At 32.3% G+C, this 20,187-nt stretch overlaps 1 protein-coding gene and 1 pseudogene across 1 annotated transcript; one reads left to right on the top strand and one right to left on the bottom strand.

The window, feature by feature from the left end:
• The first annotated feature begins 8,151 nt into the window (after window positions 1-8,151).
• On the top strand, window positions 8,152-11,968 carry LOC113772020 (annotated as a pseudogene).
• Window positions 11,969-15,034: 3,066 nt separating this feature from the next.
• On the bottom strand, window positions 15,035-16,986 carry LOC113771745 (uncharacterized GPI-anchored protein At4g28100-like). Its single transcript, XM_027316310.1, has 2 exons — window positions 16,276-16,986; window positions 15,035-15,394 (listed from the first exon to the last, which is right to left on the bottom strand). Exons 1-2 carry the CDS (start codon window positions 16,918-16,920, stop codon window positions 15,035-15,037), a joined length of 1,005 nt encoding a protein of 334 aa, XP_027172111.1. The 5' UTR covers window positions 16,921-16,986.
• Window positions 16,987-20,187: the final 3,201 nt, after the last annotated feature.

Genomic DNA, 20,187 nt, shown 5'->3' with positions numbered 1-20,187 from the left:
TCATGTGTGTTTGTCTTGAAGAGCGAGATATAGATTACCACTGGAATCTCTAACTTGAATATTAACATTGTATCTGTTAAGAAGAAAGTGTGACATACAATAAAAAAATGTAATTAAAATTAAAGATATATGAAAATAATTACCTGACAATAGTGTCAACTACGTCATTACAATAAATACATACCATTTTTGAAAAATGAGATTGATACAATTGTCCACAATTTTTGCATAACTCATGAAACATATTGTCTATGTTAACGCTTTGAATGTAAGAAAGTATCCTAAAATATTTAACCTAAAACCATTCAAAAAACGTATAGATTACAATCATTAATTCAAAATAATATGTAGATAATTGTTCATCATATATATATATATATATATATATATAATAAAGTCGTATCTCTCATTCTTATCGCTTCATGTTTTCTTTTTCCTACGTGGCTTAACGAGACGGCAAGTAGTTTCCTACGTGACTTGCTCCTTTTTTGTTTAGATGTATATCAATTCTTATTTCCTATAAGACGTTTTAAATTTCTAAAGAATTGTTATCACTACAAGAAATAGAAAAGTAACTAATTTCAAAATGAACTATTAATAACAGAAGTCAATATCTGGTGTTGGAAATAGGATTCTTAATAGGATTCTCATTCTGAATGCATTAATTAATTTTATTTCATTTAAAATAAATATTGCTACAGACATTGAGATAAATACATTAAGTTGCTTAGACTCCCTTTTTGTGAAATATCCAATTTATTTTAGTGCTAAAAGATCAAAATGCATAGTATAATTGTGTTTAGATGCATTTTACAACTATTAAAAAAATAGATATTTATTATGTTACAATTATTAGGTGTGTTTAAGAATTATATATGAATATTTTGATCATAAAATATATAACTTCATCTTAATACCGGCAAAAAATTGACTACTAGAGGTATAAAAGTGTCACAAGGACTTACATTCAAGGGTGCAAGTGTAATTAATCCAAAAAGATAATGCTTATTACCATTGGCTGAGGTAAAAGGTCACTACATAAGATGCTAATATACTGCTTTACTCAAGACATAGTGCATAGCATGAAATTTATGTAAAATCTGTCATGATAACGCACTTTTATTTCCTATAAGAATTCTTAATATTATAGGATTCTTATTTCCTACCCAAAGTTACGTATTTCAAGATAAACCTACTTTTAATGTTATTAGAAATATCTTTTTATATCCTTATCAATTCTTATTTCTTATGCTTACACTTAGAGGTGTCAAAATGGGCGATTTGGGCGGGTTTGAATTGGGTAAAATGGGTAATGGATATAAGCGAGTCAATTCATTTATATCCATTTAATTAGATGGGTATAAATGGGTAAGTCAAAAAATGAATTGGGTAACCCAATTACCCATTTATAACCCATTTATTTTAACTTTTGTAAACTCATTTAAATTCATTTTTGCAAACTAAATTGTCAATTAATACCGTCCTTTGCACCTATCATTAGTTTTAAATATTTACTTATAATGTTCAATAAGCCTAATTATCAATTTTTTCCCTATCCGTACTTTATGTTACAAAATTACATGCTATTTAATAATTGAATAATAAGAATATAAAAATTTGAACTAAGTACTATAAAAGTTAACATAAAAACTTAATCCAAAAATTTTGAATTCCTAACACTTTTTTCATGTATAAATTTAAAATTTCATTTTGGAAGGATAAGAAAAGAGGTTAAAACTTATCATAAATTGGTAATGCTGAAAAAGGAGCAAGTTAACAAACAAAGAGAAAATAAAATAATAAAATAAAACCAACAAATAACAATAATAATGAAACAAAAGTAGTTAACATCGTGACAAAATGCAAAATCTGAAAAAAAAATGTGTGGGGGAAGAGAGGAGATTTGGGGAAAGACAATTTTAAATGGGTTAATTGGATTTGATGGGTTACCCAATAATACCCATTTAATAAATGGGTATTATTGGGTAACCCATTTATACCCATATACAAAAATTTAAGATACCCATACCCATCTATTCATGAGCGGGTATGGGTAAATTTAATTAAATGGGTTGATTTGCCACCTATACCTACACTACATATAGCCTTTAATATATTGATTTCAAGCATCAAATTTATGGTTAGGTATTTCCAGTGCAAGCAGTTGGCATATTAAAGCATCGATTTTGGGTTTCCACTCTTCTTGATTATCAGGTACATTTTCTTTCAATACATATTTTTTTTTTTAAAAAAGGCATGTTGATCTTCAATTTTAAAAGTTTATTAACATATCTTGAATTTTGTTTTTTTTTCTATTTGTTTTGTATGAAGACATAGGATTAGTAACATATCTTGAATTTTATTTTTTTTTTGTTTTTATTTTTTGTTTGTTTTGTATGAAGACATAGGATTTAAACAAGTACTTTCAGCATTATTTTTGTACGATTTTTGTTAACATGTTTGTTAATTGAATTTGGTGATCAAATGCGTATTAAGTAATTCAAACAATTAGAGTTATTTGAATGGATTTTAAATCCTTCATCAGATTCCTCAATCCAAGCATAAGAGTTGATATTGAAATGCTAGAAATTTAATCTTGGGCGGTCACCTTAGGCTTAGATAAACAGGTATACTCTAAATACCGGTGACGTACTTGCGTTTAGAATAATCACAAAGAATTCCAGCGCCAATCTCCTTAACCTGAATTCCACTGTTTCTTTTCCTTTTTGTTCCCTTAGACTGATTTACAGTTCGATAGCTTAATCTCTTTGCATAATTTACTGATTATATCCCACGATGTTGAGATGTTGAAACTCCGTATTAAGTGTGGGGATAATCTGGCTGCAAAGAAAGAATCTAATACGTTATTAAACAAAGCCCAGTCGGCAAACTTGACAGGTTTTCATGATAAATTTGTGTGATGTGATTAGATCAAAAATGAAACCGGTTTTTGTAAGTATTCTCAAAAAACAAATAGTAATAATGCTACTAATCACGTTGTGAAGTTATCGGATGAACAGCTAATACGCTAATGTTCGAAATCATGAATTTTTTTTCCCAAAAGAAAAGCTAAATTTAGGCATTATTATTTCTGGAATACTAAGCAAAGTATGTCATTGGAGTACTCTTGCTTTGGTTTGTTCATTGTTGTGCAGCTAAATTGCCTTGAACTAAATAAAATAGCCATCGTATTTGAATAGAGAAAATGATTTGTAACCTTTGATTTGTACTCGTGGGTATTGTGTATGATTGAAATTGCAATCTTTGGAAGCTACGAGTCTTGCTTCCAATTATATGGGATCGTGTATTGTTACACGGTCAGCAATCTTGCCAGCTATACATATGCGTATGCTGTATTGGCTTTGGGTTATCTTGGCGTGTAGATTTCACCCAAGGAAATGAGATATTTACTGAACAAACTAGAATTCGAAGAAGTTTAATTCTATCTAAGTCAAATCGATTTACGTAATTTTTATTGCACTTGGGATTTGGCATAAATCTAGATAATTTTGGTATAAACCATCAAATTAGGCGTAAGAATTGATAAATTCAAATTTATATCTAACTACACGAATTTATATCAAAAGTTGTAAAAATTATACGATACGAACCTATTTGAATCGGACAGAACAGAATCTAGGAGATCCCCGATCTTTTCTTTTCTTTTCCTTCTACAGTCAGAAAAATGAATGTATGGTGAATTCAGGTACATCTTCTTTCCACTGCGTCTGCATTCCTTCCAGTTTGTACAGGCAGGCTCTTCTAGAATTGGACATCTAAATTCATTCATATGCAACAAAGTTTTTTTATCTTGTCTTAAAAATCAAAAGTACGTTATGCTTACTTTTTCCATCAAATAATTTATTATTATATGCTAAATTATTTTAATTATTTATTAAAATTTTTTATTATATGCTAAATTATGTTACTTATACAAATTAGGACATGTACAATGAATATAACTTCTAAATTTAGATTCTTATTTTTGTTGATGTAATTATATGTTTACAAAAATTAAGTTTCTACCATATATTAAAATGCAATCAAATATCAAATATATGTATATCTATATATATGTGTGTGCATGTGTGTGCATGAATGTGTGCGCATCAAATTCATGGTTAGGTATTTCCAGTGCAAGCGGTTGGCACATTAAAGCATCGATTTTGGGTTTCCACTCCTCTTAATTATCAAGTACATCTTCTTTCAATACATATTTTTTTTAAAAAAGGCATGTTGATCTTCAATTGTAAGAGGTTAGTAACATATCTGAAATTTTTTTGTTTTATTTTTTGTTTGTTTTGTATGAAGACGTAGGAATTGATTTAACATGCATGTTTTCAGTCCCAAAATGTAATTGATTGAATGTTATATATTTTAATTGGTTCAATGACCACTTTGGGTAAAATAAATTTTTTACTGTCCCAAGTAGATAACTCTAAATAATTGAGTGATAAAATTATGCCACCTGCTCTTTGTAAGCAGACCATGACAAAACGAGCAAGTTCCATTGAAAAATTGTCAAATGAAATTTCCATCGAATTTCTTTAATTGGTCACATGCATCGAATCAGAAATAAGTTTTAAGGGAATTACACATGCAGTCATGCACGCGTCAGTATATTGAAATGGGTGCACCCATTCTGTGGATAGCCTTGGAGTCTTTCTTTTGACTCATTAATGCATGATAATTTATTACGACTTTATTATACCGAAATAAAGTAATGATGTGCTATATACAGTTGTCAATAGTCTTACAAAACAAGGATTGGCTACGTATATAGTCTATTTGCATTTCCCTACAACGAGTCAATCATATTTATCCTTCATAGTTTTGAAAATTTATTTTGGTTCCTTTTGCGAAACTTATGTATGTTGGTGTTCAAGGGTCAACGCAACAAGATTTTCATGGGCATAATATTTAGTCAACTAACTCTACAAATATAATTTACTATAAAATTATTACCCACTTTAATACATCAAATATCATAAAAAGTGTGGCTAATTAAATGTACAATATTTTATTTTAGCTCAAATTAACATTATTGTATCATTGCACATTTATAGTTACACTTAATTTATTTAATGGTATTTATGTAGGAATCATGAATCAATCACGAGTTTTTAAAATTTCATTCAAGACACTATTGAATAAAATATTGGATTCATACAATATACCATTACCAGAGTGGACCTACGAGAATAATGGCAACAAGGCATGGAAAGCACTGATATCTTTATTAAATGTTTGTTTAATATTTTCATATAAATTGTTTATAAGTAATTAAGATAAGATTGTTATTAGGATTGATAGCACTGCTCCTCAAACTATTGAGGTTTTACATCCTTAAAAAACGTGAGAAGCCATACAGCAACTAATGTTCAAGAATCGAAAATTATTATCAGAAATATATCAAATAATGGCCGGTGTTCAAACAAAGGTACAATTAAAGTTACAAGTTACAATTATAGCACATTAGTTTTCACAATTAAAAATATTTATTATTTAAATTGACTGCTTAGATCTTTTCATTTCTCTAGGAATTGGTTTACCCTTCCAAAGTGACGATTCTAAAGGTTGATTTCAATAGTCAACTGTACTACAAAATATGTCCCAAATGTTAGAGAAAAGTGACATTAGAAGGATCTAATTTTGTGTGCAATGCTTGCAATCAAAATGTGGAGTATCCTAAATTGAGGTATGTCGTAGGTGTTAACCTTTTTATCATTTTAATTGTTACAATATCTACATAAACATAACTTTTAGAATGTGTATTTATACATATATATGTTAAAAGTCTTGGCAAGTGATGCAACCGGTAGTGCTTGGTTTATTATATTTGATCAAGAAGCTGAAAGAATAATGGAACACAAACTTTCTTTTGTTCTTGAAGAATTTAACAAGGTAAACTTATATCTAATGTTTAAAAATATTTTTAATAATAGTAGACAATTCGACACTTATCTAAGCCGTTGAATATTCTAACAAAAAAAAAATCTATTATGCATTTCATTTTCAGGAAGGATTTAGCAATGAAATCGTGTCATCAATTATAAATAAGATCACGTGGAAATCTTTTGTGTTCCAAATCAAGTTGAACAATTATAATCTGGAACAAGGTAGTAATAAATTTATAGTGACTAGATGGTTCCACTGTGATTTCGAGCGGGAAACGCATTTCATGCTTTCACGGTAATGTGCAATAAATTTCTCTTATATTTCACATATTATAGCTCACATAATATTTTTGTCTTTAATTTTGATAAATCATTATCAGATTGGTGGAACCGACAACCAATACCAACCTGAAGCATCTTCTTCCCAGATCCCAATTAGTATAACAGATGATTCTAATCAATAGCATTTCAATACACTTCATATGAATCATTCATCAGAGGGTTCAACAAAAATCACAGAGGAAGGGAATCCTCATAAAAAGATTTGCATGAGAAGGTAGATTTAATATACTATTTTACTTTCTTAAATTATAATCTTTACATATTGTTATACACAATCTTGAATGCGATAAGTCATTTTTTTCCAGTACTTAGTTATCCTACTTTGCTATCATGCAGCGATAATGGAAAATCAATAAATGCTGATTTGCATGAACAGATCGAGGAGAATGTTCAAACAAAAGAAAAACAAAAAAAAGTTTCTGAAGAAATAGATTATTATTTGATACTATTTACTGTACTTTTTATTTATTTTCAAGTTTTTGAATGTTATGATATTGTTGAATGCCATTTTTTCTATTTTTGAATTATTATTCACTGAATTAGATGTTCAAATTTATATTATAAGAATACTTTATATTACAATGCGCACATAGTAATATACTTAAGACAAGTTATAATAGATTATATATTAAATTTGTATTTTATATCGATATTTTTATAAAATTAACTAAATAGTTTATTATTTTTCGATGATTCCCGTTCAACGAACGGGTACAAAACTAGTTAATTAATTAATTAAGAGAATTTTTAACATAGATGTGATACCAAATTAAGTTGAGGGTTAAGATCGATATCAGAAAAAGGTTGAAAGAGATGGTAAATTGCGATTTTTGGTGAAATTATTTTTTGTTATCTCTTATTACTAGGTTGGAGGAGTTTTAATCGAAGTGTAATTGCTAATTGGAGGAGTATTAATTGGAGTGGTAAGGTATGTGAAGAGAGGAGTGTTAGTTGGAGTAGAATTCTTGTTTGATGGAAACATGATTGTGTGTTTCAAACGTGGACATGATATATTTTATGAAATAAATTAAACGTGAAATGCTAGAAAAATGGAATTGAGAGTGGAAAGGTATGTGGAGGCTTATTGCTAAAAATCCTTTCTCAAATTTATATAGATATAGATTTTTAATTAATCATACCTTTTCCAAAATCTAATATCTAAAGTAAATTTTAACGAGCATTCATTGTGCACCCATTAATTAGACATACTGTACTAAAAAAGGAGAAGTAACAAAACCAAGCTAATCTCTCCTTATCGAATCGTACTAATTATGTGCTTAAATGAGCTTATTTTATACCATATTTTACGTCAATTCATGACAATTGTAACTATGTATTGTAGTCGGTACATAAGGAGCATTGGACTTACAAAATTTGATATTTCCAATTAATTAGAGTTTTTTGTGCCGAGTGATGTGATAACATGGGCTAAATCCACACCTTTCATTCCAAATCCACACCCACTCATTGACGACCTGTCATATGATAAAAGAAAAAATAAAAGAATTCAGTGATAACTTGTACAATTAATATAAAAACTTGTACACAGTGTAGATTGGATGAACGAGTATATACCTAGCCTTTCTCTTTCAATTATCTGATAATTCAAGATTTGGTCTCGTAAGTTGAATTCTGTCTAGTTTAAATTGATTGATGTAACTTTTATAATTTTTCGTGTAAACTCAAATAATTTGAGTATAAATTTAAATTTGTCAACTCGTACAATTAAGTTGGTGTAAATTTCACAATTATATCAAAACTATATGAATTTACGCCAAATGTGGTAAGAATTATTCGACTCAATCGATTTGAATTGGACATAACTCAACTTATTCTGAAATCCATAATTTGGAAACAATATGACCCTAACATGAATAACATAATTCGTCTTCACACCATGGCCATCAGTATCCTCCCAAAAACTGGAAACTAAGGAATCCTTAAGACATGCACCACTTCTAGTTCTAGCCCAAGATTCCTCGAAGTATGACTTCTGTGGTTTCTTCCCATAGTATCAACGATTCCACACAAGAATCTCGCGGCTCATGTATATAAACGGTCCTGCGAATCCTGCAATAGTCCAACACGTCTCTCCATTCATTCATATCACACAAGGTTTGCTCAATTCCCCCTCAATTTCTCCTCTCCCTTATTTCCCCTGCTGCGCCAAAGGGTACCGTCGGACTGATCTTTTAGTTTCTTTTACTCTCTCAATTTTGGGTTTTGAGTGTATATGATAACTCTTCTTGTTGAACGATGAGATAGCATGAAATTCTTGCGTCAAAGTTTTATTTTGGTTTGTTGCTTTTCTTATCCTAATTCCATGCTGGATTGAATAAAAACAGAATAAGGGTAGCTATTTTCTTCACCATTGCTCCAAAATAACTGAAGAGTTCAATTGTTTTTCCATCTTTTTGTCTGTATCAGAACATTCTAATGTTACTGTCATCACAGCATGAACTGCTTTTAGGGGTTTTGCAGAATTCATGTCGTTTTTCTGTTATGAATTGCTTCTTTAGGTTTACGTAGCATATAACTTTCAAGGAGCTTTCTGAGGGTGCTCAGCAGAAATGGATACAGATAATGGAAGTGGAGGTGGTCCAGTTAGGCTTGAGGTCTGTTGGTAATACTCTTGATTTTCAATGTCCTATTAATATTTTATTTCACATGTTAATTTCTTTTTCTCCCTTTGGCAGGGAAAATTTGCTGCAATGGCAGTCTGTTGGCTTCTTGGAAATGGCTGCTTGTTTTCTTGGAATAGTATGCTGACAATAGAGGATTATTATGTCTACTTATTTCCGGTAATCGCATATGTCATTGAAGAATCTGTTGGTTGTCAATGTTGATTTCTAGCCCGACTTGAAGCTTTTCCTTAATTGATACTTATTTTTGTAGATGTTTCTATCTTTTAGAATTACATGTATAAAGGGCATTCTCCTGATCGCAATATTAGCTTCTTCCTCAATCGGAGTACCCTATAGCCAGATCATTCCTGGAAAAAAACATTGACATTTTGCCTACTTCATTATAGTGCAAAAGTTTTTGTTCTTTAAGGAAGGCTTTTCACTAATTGAATCCCTGAAATTGATCCAATCATATGTATCTTTGGATGTTTAATGGAATTACCTTGTCTTGGATTTTGCCATGTTCTGTTACAACAATAAACACCTCATGAAACTGCTAATTTTACTGCCTTGTCGGCTTAAAAGTTTGTCAATCATAATCCATGAGTTTTGCTTTAATTTCTCGGTGTTGTATGGTTAATTTTCATTCATTGTTTGACATAGTGACAGCACCAACTAAACTTCTTTACTCTTTCCAATCCTCGACTGAAAGTAAGATACTGGCTTTGTGTTCTACTCTGCTTTTCTTCAGTTATTAATCAGATATCTTTTGATTTTCCTCAAAAGCTAGTTCATGTCGTAATGTTTTTCAACCAGCATTTTAAGAGAAACATTTCATAAAGAAAGGTATCTCTATTAAGAATGCAGAAGTAGCATACCATGTGGACTAAACATTATGCAGACCTAAACTGTAATATCAGTTGTTAGCACAAACAAATGCAAGACAATATTACCTTGTGAATGATGGACAATACCTAAAGCAGCAAACCCCAACTTATTCACTCAAAGGTCTTCAGAGAAACAAGTTATTCCTAGTCTTTTAATGTTTTCATGCCATTCTTGGAATAATCCATATTAATAAGACAGCAATCAGATTCCAACTTCAATTAGGAAAATCAAACATGGGTCTCATAACCCCAGTTGTCAGATGGCACGGTTTGTGGTTGTACTCATTGGAGGCATGAGCATTTGTAGTTGACCAAGTGAATGTTTTCTTCTCTGCAGAGTTACCATCCCTCAAGGGTTCTTACTCTTGTATATCAGCCATTTGCACTAGGAACCCTGGCAGTGCTAGCATACAATGAGGCAAAGATCAATACAAGAAAGAGAAATCTTTTTGGATACAGTCTTTTCTTTGTCAGCACGCTTTTAGTACTCGTTGTAAGTATTATTCTCTTTCTATTCATTCTGTTGGATTTAATGTTAAGCTTTACATTATACGTGAAAGAATGTAATTTTTAGGCAAGTGCACTTACTTGTATCATATACATAATTTCACCATAGCTCTTGGAAAAAAAAATGTGTCTTTTAGTAGAAGACATTTACTGGTTTCAGTTATTTCCAGTTCCCCCATTATCCATTATACAGCATATCAACAGTATTTGAGATTAATTTGATTTTTACGTTCAATTGCTCCAATAGCTGGATTTAGCCACATCTGGAAGGGGTGGAATTGGAACATTTATTGGAATTTGTGTTGTCAGCGGTGCTTTTGGAATCGCTGATGCTCATGTTCAGGGTGGAATGGTTGGAGATCTCTCATTCATGCTACCAGAGTTCATTCAGGTTAGTTCTCTTTTCTCGTGTTCTGCTGTATCTGAATAGTTCTTTCTTCTGGAATCTTTGTATGACATTCTTTAATTTGATTGCTTTAGTCTTTTCTGGCAGGGTTAGCTGCATCAGGCGCACTAACATCCGCTTTGAGGTTGATTACCAAAGCGGCATTTGAAAATTCCAAGGATGGCCTGCGAAAGGGAGCCAGTAAGTTATGATTTCCCTTTTCTGCGGTTAGTCTTTTCTGATTGTGTTATTTTGTTCATATAATCAAGCCTACAGTTGACAAATAACTGCAGTTCTATTCTTTGCTGTTTCAACATTCTTTGAGCTTCTCTGTGTCCTTCTTTACGCATTTGTCTTCCCCAAGCTACCAATCGTGAAGTACTATCGTTCTAAGGCAGCCTCAGAGGGATCAAAAACTGTTTCTGCTGACCTTGCTGCAGGCGGAATTCATAGGCAGCCTGAACAAGTATAGCTCTTTTAATGTATTAGTGAATTCAAGATCTCGGTAGTGACTTTATCAATCTTCTTTATCACCATTTCAGGTTGGTCAAGATCCTAAACAGCCCGAAAGATTGAGCAACAAACAACTACTAGTTCAGAACATTGATTATGCATTAGATATGTTTCTGATATACGTTCTAACACTCTCTATATTCCCTGGATTTTTATCCGAGGATACTGGATCGCACAGCTTGGGAAGCTGGTAAGTCTGCTTGACCACAGCTGCTTGGTTTTTTTTTTTTTTTTTTTTGGTGCTTTCTCACTCATGAACGTGGAACAGAGCTGTTGCAACTGTCTTGTATTTTTCGTCTGTGAACTTCTGTTGTTATCTAGACCAAACTGAGGACTTTGTGAAATATGTCATTCCAGGTATGCCTTGTCTTGATTGCAATGTATAATGTCTGGGATCTCATAGGTAGATGTATACCTCTTTGGAAACGCATAAAGCTGGAATCGCGCCGGGGACTTACAACAGCAATTCTCTCTAGATTCTTGCTCATTCCTGCCTTCTATTTCACAGCTAAGTATGGTGATCAGGGCTGGATGATAACGCTTACCTCTTTTCTGGGGTTAAGTAATGGCTACCTTACAGTGTGTGTCCTTACTTCTGCCCCAAAGGGATACAAGGCATGTTTGGATTTAACATATTTATTTAACTAATCTTCCTAGCATCCGCACAGTATTCTTATAGAACTTTTGGCAATCTGATTTTTGCAGGGACCAGAACAGAATGCCTTGGGAAATATACTGGTATTGTTTCTCCTAGGAGGTATATCTGCAGGGGTTACTCTTGATTGGTTATGGCTCATAGGCAAAGGCTGGTGAGAGCATTGTCACTAATAGTTTTTCAGTTTTTCCTACAATCTGCTCCTCAGTTAGGTATAATAGGGTGAGCCATTCCTAGTATTGTTTCTCCTTTGATGTAAGGTGAATTTTATTGCCATAGCAATCAATTTATACATAAGCTCCTTAGATAGTTGGGGAAAAATATGACTCCAAGAAATCTTAAGGCTTACAGAGCAGGGTCTTTTGCTTTCACACCCTGTTCGCACTTTTATGTTCTTGGTTGTTTTTTTGATCAGCTGTTCAGTCAAAACTTTGCATTAGACAATTGATATCCTTGTGTTTCTCAAGAATGGCTGAAAGATATTTGTAACTGCTTGCTGAAATTTTTGCGCAACGGATCTTCTGTCCCACACTCTGTGCCACTCTCTGTCCCACTTTTTATTATATTGCTATTTCTCCTATATAAACACCATGTTTTAGTTCTTTTTTGTTTCCTTAAGATTTAATAACTATTAATTCAGTAAAAAATAAATACAATCGCTTCAAAAAAGTAATATATAATAGAAAATTAAAAAATACAGTAGAAAATTTATAAAAAACCTCATTTTTTATGCATTTTGATTTTTTTGAGTTTAATAAATTTTGTGTATTACTGAATTAATAATTATTGGATCTTAAGGAAACAAAAAAGAACTAAAACATGATGTTTATGTAGGAGAAATAGCAATATAATAAAAAGTGGGACAGGGAGTGGCACAGATTGTGGGACAGAAGATTCGTTGCGAAATTTTTGCCACTGATTCTAACTGTTTATAGACCAAATGGTACATTTCTTTCTTTTTGAAATAATTAAAAAATCACCAAACTTTTGTTTTGTAGACCAAACGGATCTTATTTGATCTATTATTCTGATTTTCATTTTACTATGTAAATAAAACAACTCAGTTATCACCTTTTAAATCCCAAAAATAGCCTTCAATATAAAGTTTGTGACAGTTGCATTTAGAGATAAAGCAGTTGAATTTTTTTTTTGGAGGTTTTGTTAATCTTAATTAACTCCCAATAATCCTCATCTTTTTTTCAAGTACATCAATATAATGGTTGGGTCAGCCACTAGTTTCAATTACAGTAGATGGATTTGCCACAAAAACGACCAAAGCAAAAGAAAACACAAGATGCTAAACATGCAATATGGCGACAAACATCCAACCGAGATTCTCTCCCCAAATTACGTGTGAAGGATTACTATTTTATAGAGAAAAAATTATTTAATTATTTGATCCAATTTTAAAGGTTTAAGATCTGAATTATAAACAATAATGTTAAGTTCGATGCTTTTATGTGTCCAATATAATCACCTACAAAAAAACTATACGACCAACATACTCAGTCCTGGGGAATTACCCTTCTTCGAGTTTCGAGTGTACCCAAAAAGTTGAAAAGCTTTTTGTTTTCTTATCGATGTTTGAAAATCCGCGTTGTTAATTGTTACTGCGACAATCTGCCCCATTCAAAAACCAAGCGGCAAATGTACCATATAATTTTACTTGTAGCATTGTTATACTGAGCTAGTTCGAGCAAGTTAAACTCCAGCTCGACCTTGAACTAAAAAATATTCAGTTTGTTAACTTGCAAATCGACTTGATTATATATATATATATATATATATATTAATTGTTGTTTTAATAATAAAATTATATATATATTCCTAATATTTTATTATTTATTAAAAAAGTATTATTTTATTCATTTTTAAAAAATTTATTTTTTTAAACTCGAACTCGAGTTCGAAATCGAGCTTGATTTTTATATTTTGAACTCGTCGAACTCGAATTCGAGTTTGAATTTCATAAAACTAAGTTGAGGCTCGGATTGATTAGGTTAAAACTCAACTCATTTCGACTCATTTGCACCCTTATACTGAGCGAAACATCAACTTCAAATTTCAAAAAACGAATAGTATGTGCCTTAAGATTAACTTCATCCGCGCATCTTTCTCTTTGTCTTTATCGCTTAATTCACTTGATCATAACTATATTTTATATCTTTTTCCTCCTACTTGTTATGATTAAATGTTTAACGTTACTCACCAAGACACAAATCAATTTCTTGTTTTAGTATCCAAATGTTCCACAATACCCCCAAAAAAAAAAAAAAACTACAAAGGCTTTGCATCTCCACCAATGGGCTTTGGTCCGGAGAGATGTCATTAGACACCCAATTTGGATTATGGTGACATTTTCTCATTAAGACAAACAAATAGAGTGAGGGTTCGGTATTTACGTTCTCGAATTAGTGATAAAACAATTAAGGTTGAATTCTCAAGAATTAGATTTTTTGAATTCAAGTTTTACTATACGCGTGAGTTGCATCTGATTATATGGGCATATGCTAGTGTGCGTCCTACCCACCATTTCTAGATTTACTTGTAATATTATTGAGCTATAATCTTGTTAAAAAAATAGGGTTTGTTCATTTTACTACTTACCAGATTAAGAAAGAATTATTACTAATCGCCGTTCCAATATACAATTACAATTTGATTTTGCAGACTCACAAGGCGGCCTCATCTTAGTGTCAAATTCTTGAAATGGTTGCCATTATACTTCGACATCTTATGCCTTTTATCTTGGTCAAATTAATCTTCAAAATTATTTTGACAACATATATCGGTAGTTTGACCTTTAAAAAATAAGGGAGGTAGTTCAACAATAATAAAAGCAGCAAAATTACATCTTCTTTCACCTCAGTAAAATGGGTCCAAAATAATCAAGAAAAACATAAAATTGTAAATAGGAGTAATTCAATAAATTAAAAAAAAGCTACCATAAAATGACCTAATAAACATCAAAACCTAGACTAAATGTAAGGTCACTCTCCGCAGTAAAAGTAAGATCTTGTCCTCGTACTGCATGTCAAAAAGTACAAATCTGTGAAAGTGACCTAAAAAATTTACAGTGGTACAAAAAGACAAGAATGCCCCCTCCATCCCACACAATTTGTCAACTAGCTTCACGTGAATCCACCCGACAACCCGTCACAGGCTAAAAAACAAAGGCAGCCGGTTTTTTTTTTTTTTTTCCTTTCCAAAAAGTTCCTGTTTTTTCACACGAATAGAGATCCAATAATGATTAAGGGTAAAATCGGAAACAGAAGAATATTGATTGACCAAGAAGTAGTGGAAATGGACGGCGAAGATGACGCCTCTGATTGCTCAAACTGCAGCGAATCGACGGCTAAGGGCATGTTTTCTTGGTCGGGGCTGCATTTAGCATCATGAGGAGGATGAGCACTGTACATAACTGCCCGCAATACTGCCGAAACGGTGGGTATGTATGCCGTTTTGTTCCGAGCTAGCAGCCACGTCAGCCCCATGAGCTGGCAATCCCTGCTTAACATTTTGCTTGCTCGGTCCCCGTCTTCCACGTCCATCTTTTGAGTTCCGTTTTTAACCTCACCGTTTAACTACAAATAAGCAATATATTCAAGGGCCATTTAGAGATTTCGTTTATAAAGCTTGTCAAATAACAAGCTTTTTGTTTTGTTTTTTGGTTTTGAAGCATTGTCAAATAACAAGCTTAAAGTAACAAAGATTAAAATCAATGGATAGATATGCTTCAAACAATAATAACAATAATAAATCGATAGATGCTTTGAATAAATTTTTGGAAGTCAAAAGTGATGCTTGAATAGGGATTATATCTTTCTCCCTCCCCTAAGGGAGAGAAAAATATGTGTTTATTTAGCATCAAAAAAATGACAATTGATTGAAAATGATTTAATCAAATAATGATGAAAAAAGAAGAATGTGGAAAATGCTCTCACTAAAAATAGATGAGCGCATTATAGACAAAATATATCTGTTTGGATCCATCAGTTTTCCAAAAATTAAATTTTCAAATACTAATTTCTAAAAAATAATCTAAAAAGTTGTCTAAATTTTTTTTAATATTTAAAAAATATCTCAAAATATATTCTAAAAACTCTACTATTCTTAAATATCTCAAAAACTCTACTCTAATTCAAACGGAACGTTAAGTCCTTGAAATTGAGTAAATTTTTAGGGATGGAAAGCAATTTTTCTTTTGTTTTTTCCCCAAATATGAAATGAGTAGTCAAAGTAATGATGATTATGCAGCCATTATATCATTAACTTCAAAAGGAGACCAAAGGAAGAATAAGAAACAATTATTATAAGTGAAAGTACAATATAGGACAATTGTTCTCACCATTATACTCTAATGAGAGAACTAATAAATAATAATAATGGCCAAAGACTCTTTTCAATACAATAAGATAGGATAAGAACAAAATGAACGATTAGCGAGTGAAATTACGAAACTAACCTTTTGGAGCGCACCAAGACACTTGGTACAACCAGCATAAGAAGAGTTGTGACAATTCTTCTCCAAATTCTTGACCGCGGCCGTCGGCGTCGCATTCCGGGAGCCCGTCAGATTAAACGCGGCTGGACAACTCAAGGAAGTGATCTGATGAAGGCGAATCCCACAAAAGCACAAAACGGGGTCGCAAGAGCCATTAGGCTGAGGAATATGGATGTTGCGGCTGAGCAAGGAGCTCTGCAGCGAGTTCACACACTTCTGCGAGTCGTCCGGCATCATGGGCAGGTCGGAGCTGGTCGGAGGAGCAGCTGAGCTGACCTGCAAAGCCGAGCGAGCATGAGCAGCGAACAGCCACGCTGCCAGTACTGGGCAGCATCGGCTTCTGTCTAGGTCACGCCCACAAGCTGCACTGACTCCGCCGAAAAGCTCGTCTGAGAGGTCAAGCCGGCAAGTTTGGGCCTGCGTTTGAACGGGAAATGCGGGGACTGTGTTCGAAGATGAATAGTCTCCCGGCTTTAATGGCTGAGCCGGCTGGGAGAGCAAGCCAGCGGAACAAACATCAAAGGTGGAAAATAGTGCAGGGAAGATAACCAAGAAAGATAACGAAAAGGTGAAACGTCGACGTTTCTTTGTGCATTGGACCTTCATAATACTAGTAATAATGCAAGTGAGATGGATTTTTTTTCCCTTGCTTCTAATGCTTTTTGGTTTTGGGCAAAAAGTGAAGGGGTTGAGGAGAAAGCTAAAAGGGGTGCTGAGAGCTAAGAAGGTTTTACTAGTTGAACGAGAAGAGGGAAATGAAAGGAGAGGGCTAAAAGCAGGTTTGTTTTGTCGCTTTGTTTTTCTTCGTGGTTTGTTGAGTCCTATAAAGAAAGGTGGCTAGGGGTTGAGGAGGGCTCTGTCTAATATTCACAGGTTGAAGGAGCTAAAGGTTCACGCAAATTATTTCATCATACAAGCAGATCCTGTTTTTTTTTTTTTTTCATATATAAAGAGATTTATTATGTAAAAAAGAAGAAAAGATTGGCTTATGCATGTAACATGTACATTTCCATCAAAGCTCTCAAGCTGTGTACCATATAAAAATGGATTTAGGACAGGCAAAGTTGAGGTTTTTGATGGGATTGCGCCCTTGTTGCATATTTTACATGAATTACGTGTATTAATTATATGCACATATTTTACTAATTCAATATATAAATATAATATCATGTTTATGAACGTACGTTGAGTTTTTTAAAAAGAATATAATAATCATACCAATTACATCAAATCCAACAGTATCCACCCCATTCCTTTTTGAATAATGTGTGTGTATTGTTAGTTGTGTGAACCGGATGTCTTACTGTATTAAGTCTCAGTTAAAAAAGTGTAAATTGCTTCTAGTGCAATAGTTTCAGCGAGTTTTCTTAGTTAAGTAACTCGGAGTAGAAATACTAGTATATGATGTGACATCACTGGGTTTGTTTGGATGGCAAATTATCTCTAATAATATTTCACTTGTATCATAAACATATTTTTTAACTTATCTTTTTATCTCACATACATCACATCACAAAAAATACTCTATAATAAGTATTCAAAATAATATTTCAAATAATACTCTATCCAAATCAACCTATATTGATTAAGTAGTGATTAGTCAAGGAATAAATGGTTTAAAAGTATGAGGTCTATAAGATTTTACTGTCATTTTTTTTGGTAAGTGAGAATTTCTTTATTATTCTCATTGCTTAAAAAGAAAATATATTATCATTAAAAATAACTTCTTCAAGTCGGATGTATAGTATAAGCTAAATTAGTTAAGGGTAGAAGTCTTATGGATTGGTCAATATACCCAAAAGTTGCCAATCGAATTATTCGTGCCTCTTAATTTAAAACAAAAGCAAATAAAATTCTCATAGGAGTTGACTTTTTTCAATATTAGATTACTTGGAATTTCGTTATATTTCTGTTTGGATTGTGGTTGTTAAAAAAAAAATTCTTGTCATGCGTTTTGTAATGCGATATATATTAAATAAAAAGATGATATAGAAATATATTTAATAAAGATTTTAAAATTTATATTGTACCATTTTTTATTGTATGATTAATTTAGAATAAAAATAATTAAAAACATATTTAACCAAATGATTCCGAAAATGTTTCCGTCTAAAGTTCCTTAATACTAGGGCTTAGTTTGGGAGTTTAGGATAGAAATGAAAAAAAAGGAAAACTCAAGTTAGAAGAGAAGAAAAGGGAAGACACTGTTATGTTGTTGAGAGTTTTAAAAATTAATTGAATGATTTTGAATATAGAAGTCATTAAATATTTGTTGAAGATCTTTTTAAGGATAAAATAGGTATTTTAAAACAATTTGACAAGCTTCCTTAAAGTTTCCTTCCATTTCCATTCAATTTGGGAGGAAAAGTTTTGGTTACCGAAGTATTACATTTCATTCCTCTAAATCCTCCCATTTTCTTTTTTTTCTTTCTTACTACAAACTACAAACGAAGGAAAACCACTTCCTTCCCTTTCTTTTCTGTCAAAAACCCCAACTTCCAAACGAAGCTACAGTTAAAGAGTTGGACAAGGTTAAGGGTTGGAGTACTGGAGCAGCTGGGTTCTGTGACTAGACAGGAAAAAGGAAAAGGAAAAGGTTGGTGAGGGGCCCGAAGAGAAAGGATTATAGGAGAATTGGGAGTACCACGCCGACAAAAGACGAAAGAGTGAAAGGGAAAGGCTGTCTGAGAATTTGGCTGCTTCTGATGTCTCCTTCCTTCTCCTTCCTGCTCCATTCTGGAGGTCGTGAAAGGGAAAGGCTCTCTATTCTTTTGTTTTCTTGGAGGCCTTAGTTGAAGTGAGACTAGAGTATCCGTTGGTTTTATTTAAAAGAGTAACAATACAATATATCCCAACATGGAGATTTCAGTCTTTCTTTCCTTTTGGTGTCTTTTTTCATTAAGTTATTAAGTTGTTTTTGATAATTTTAGTGTCTATGATAATTGTTCGAGGAATAAAGGAATGGATTTTTATAATGCATGTCGCAGCAAACGTCCATTACTACACCTAAATTACAGTTAACTTATTATGTGTATGCACACACTTACATCTAATGCATTCTCCGAAATTAATTTTAGTTTTACTATAAAACTAGTCCTGGGACACCAGTTAACCAAATCCTGAATAAAAATAAAGTATGATTTTTTAGGAAATTTTTTAGTTTGGAGATTGATGAAGAGCAATAGACAAAATGAAGGCTCTTCAGCGACATAATTGGGTATCCATGAGTAAGTGGTCAAAGCTTTCGAGAAAAAGGCCAATGATGATTGCTGTAATGAACTGAACTAAGTGACACATTTTTGTAATCTAATAAGAAAGTGGGAGCATGGCCCTTGATGGAAACTTCCATTATCACAGGGAAATTCTCAAGTGCTGGATGCATGGAAAATTTTTGTGCTCTTGAAAGTGTTTATACCAATGTGTAGTTTTCTTGAGTACCCATCTAAGCGAAGTTTAGAATTCAGCTAATTTGGTTGGGTATTATATTACATGTGTATTTTCTTTGTTCTACATTGAAATTAGAAAGCAATTTTTTTAATTTTTTTTTTTTTTTTTGCAAAGTAGGGATAGAATTTTAGAAGCAAGAATGAAATATGAGAATTTGAGCCCAAAATATCTAATTTCTAGACTGTTAATTTTAATCTGTAGATCAAAACCCCCTCTACAATCAAGAAGCAAGTTTGGTATTTATTTGAAAAATTGTTGTCTAAAGATAAAATCAAGTAATGCAATTTGCTTCTGAAATTAAATTTTGTTTGTTTAAAGAGGTCTTGAGGTTTCTAATAGTTCAATAATAATTTCTTGGTTAAGTTATGTGAGATCAATTATTTGGACTTTGATTACTGGTTCTGAAAGACTAAAACTAACTAAACA

This window comes from Coffea eugenioides, chromosome 5, assembly GCF_003713205.1.
Source record: "Coffea eugenioides isolate CCC68of chromosome 5, Ceug_1.0, whole genome shotgun sequence".
NCBI lineage: Eukaryota > Viridiplantae > Streptophyta > Magnoliopsida > Gentianales > Rubiaceae > Coffea > Coffea eugenioides.
The sequence above is the reverse complement of the archived record's forward strand: the minus strand, read 5'-3'. Positions and strand labels throughout refer to the sequence as shown.

Coding starts and splice junctions, on each gene's coding strand:
- LOC113771745 (XM_027316310.1), bottom strand. CDS start 16,920: ATGAAGGTCCAATGCACAAAGAAACGTCGACGTTTCACCTTTTCGTTA. Junction 15,395..16,275: donor GTCTTGGTGCGCTCCAAAAG/GTTAGTTTCGTA, acceptor GCTTATTTGTAG/TTAAACGGTGAGGTTAAAAA.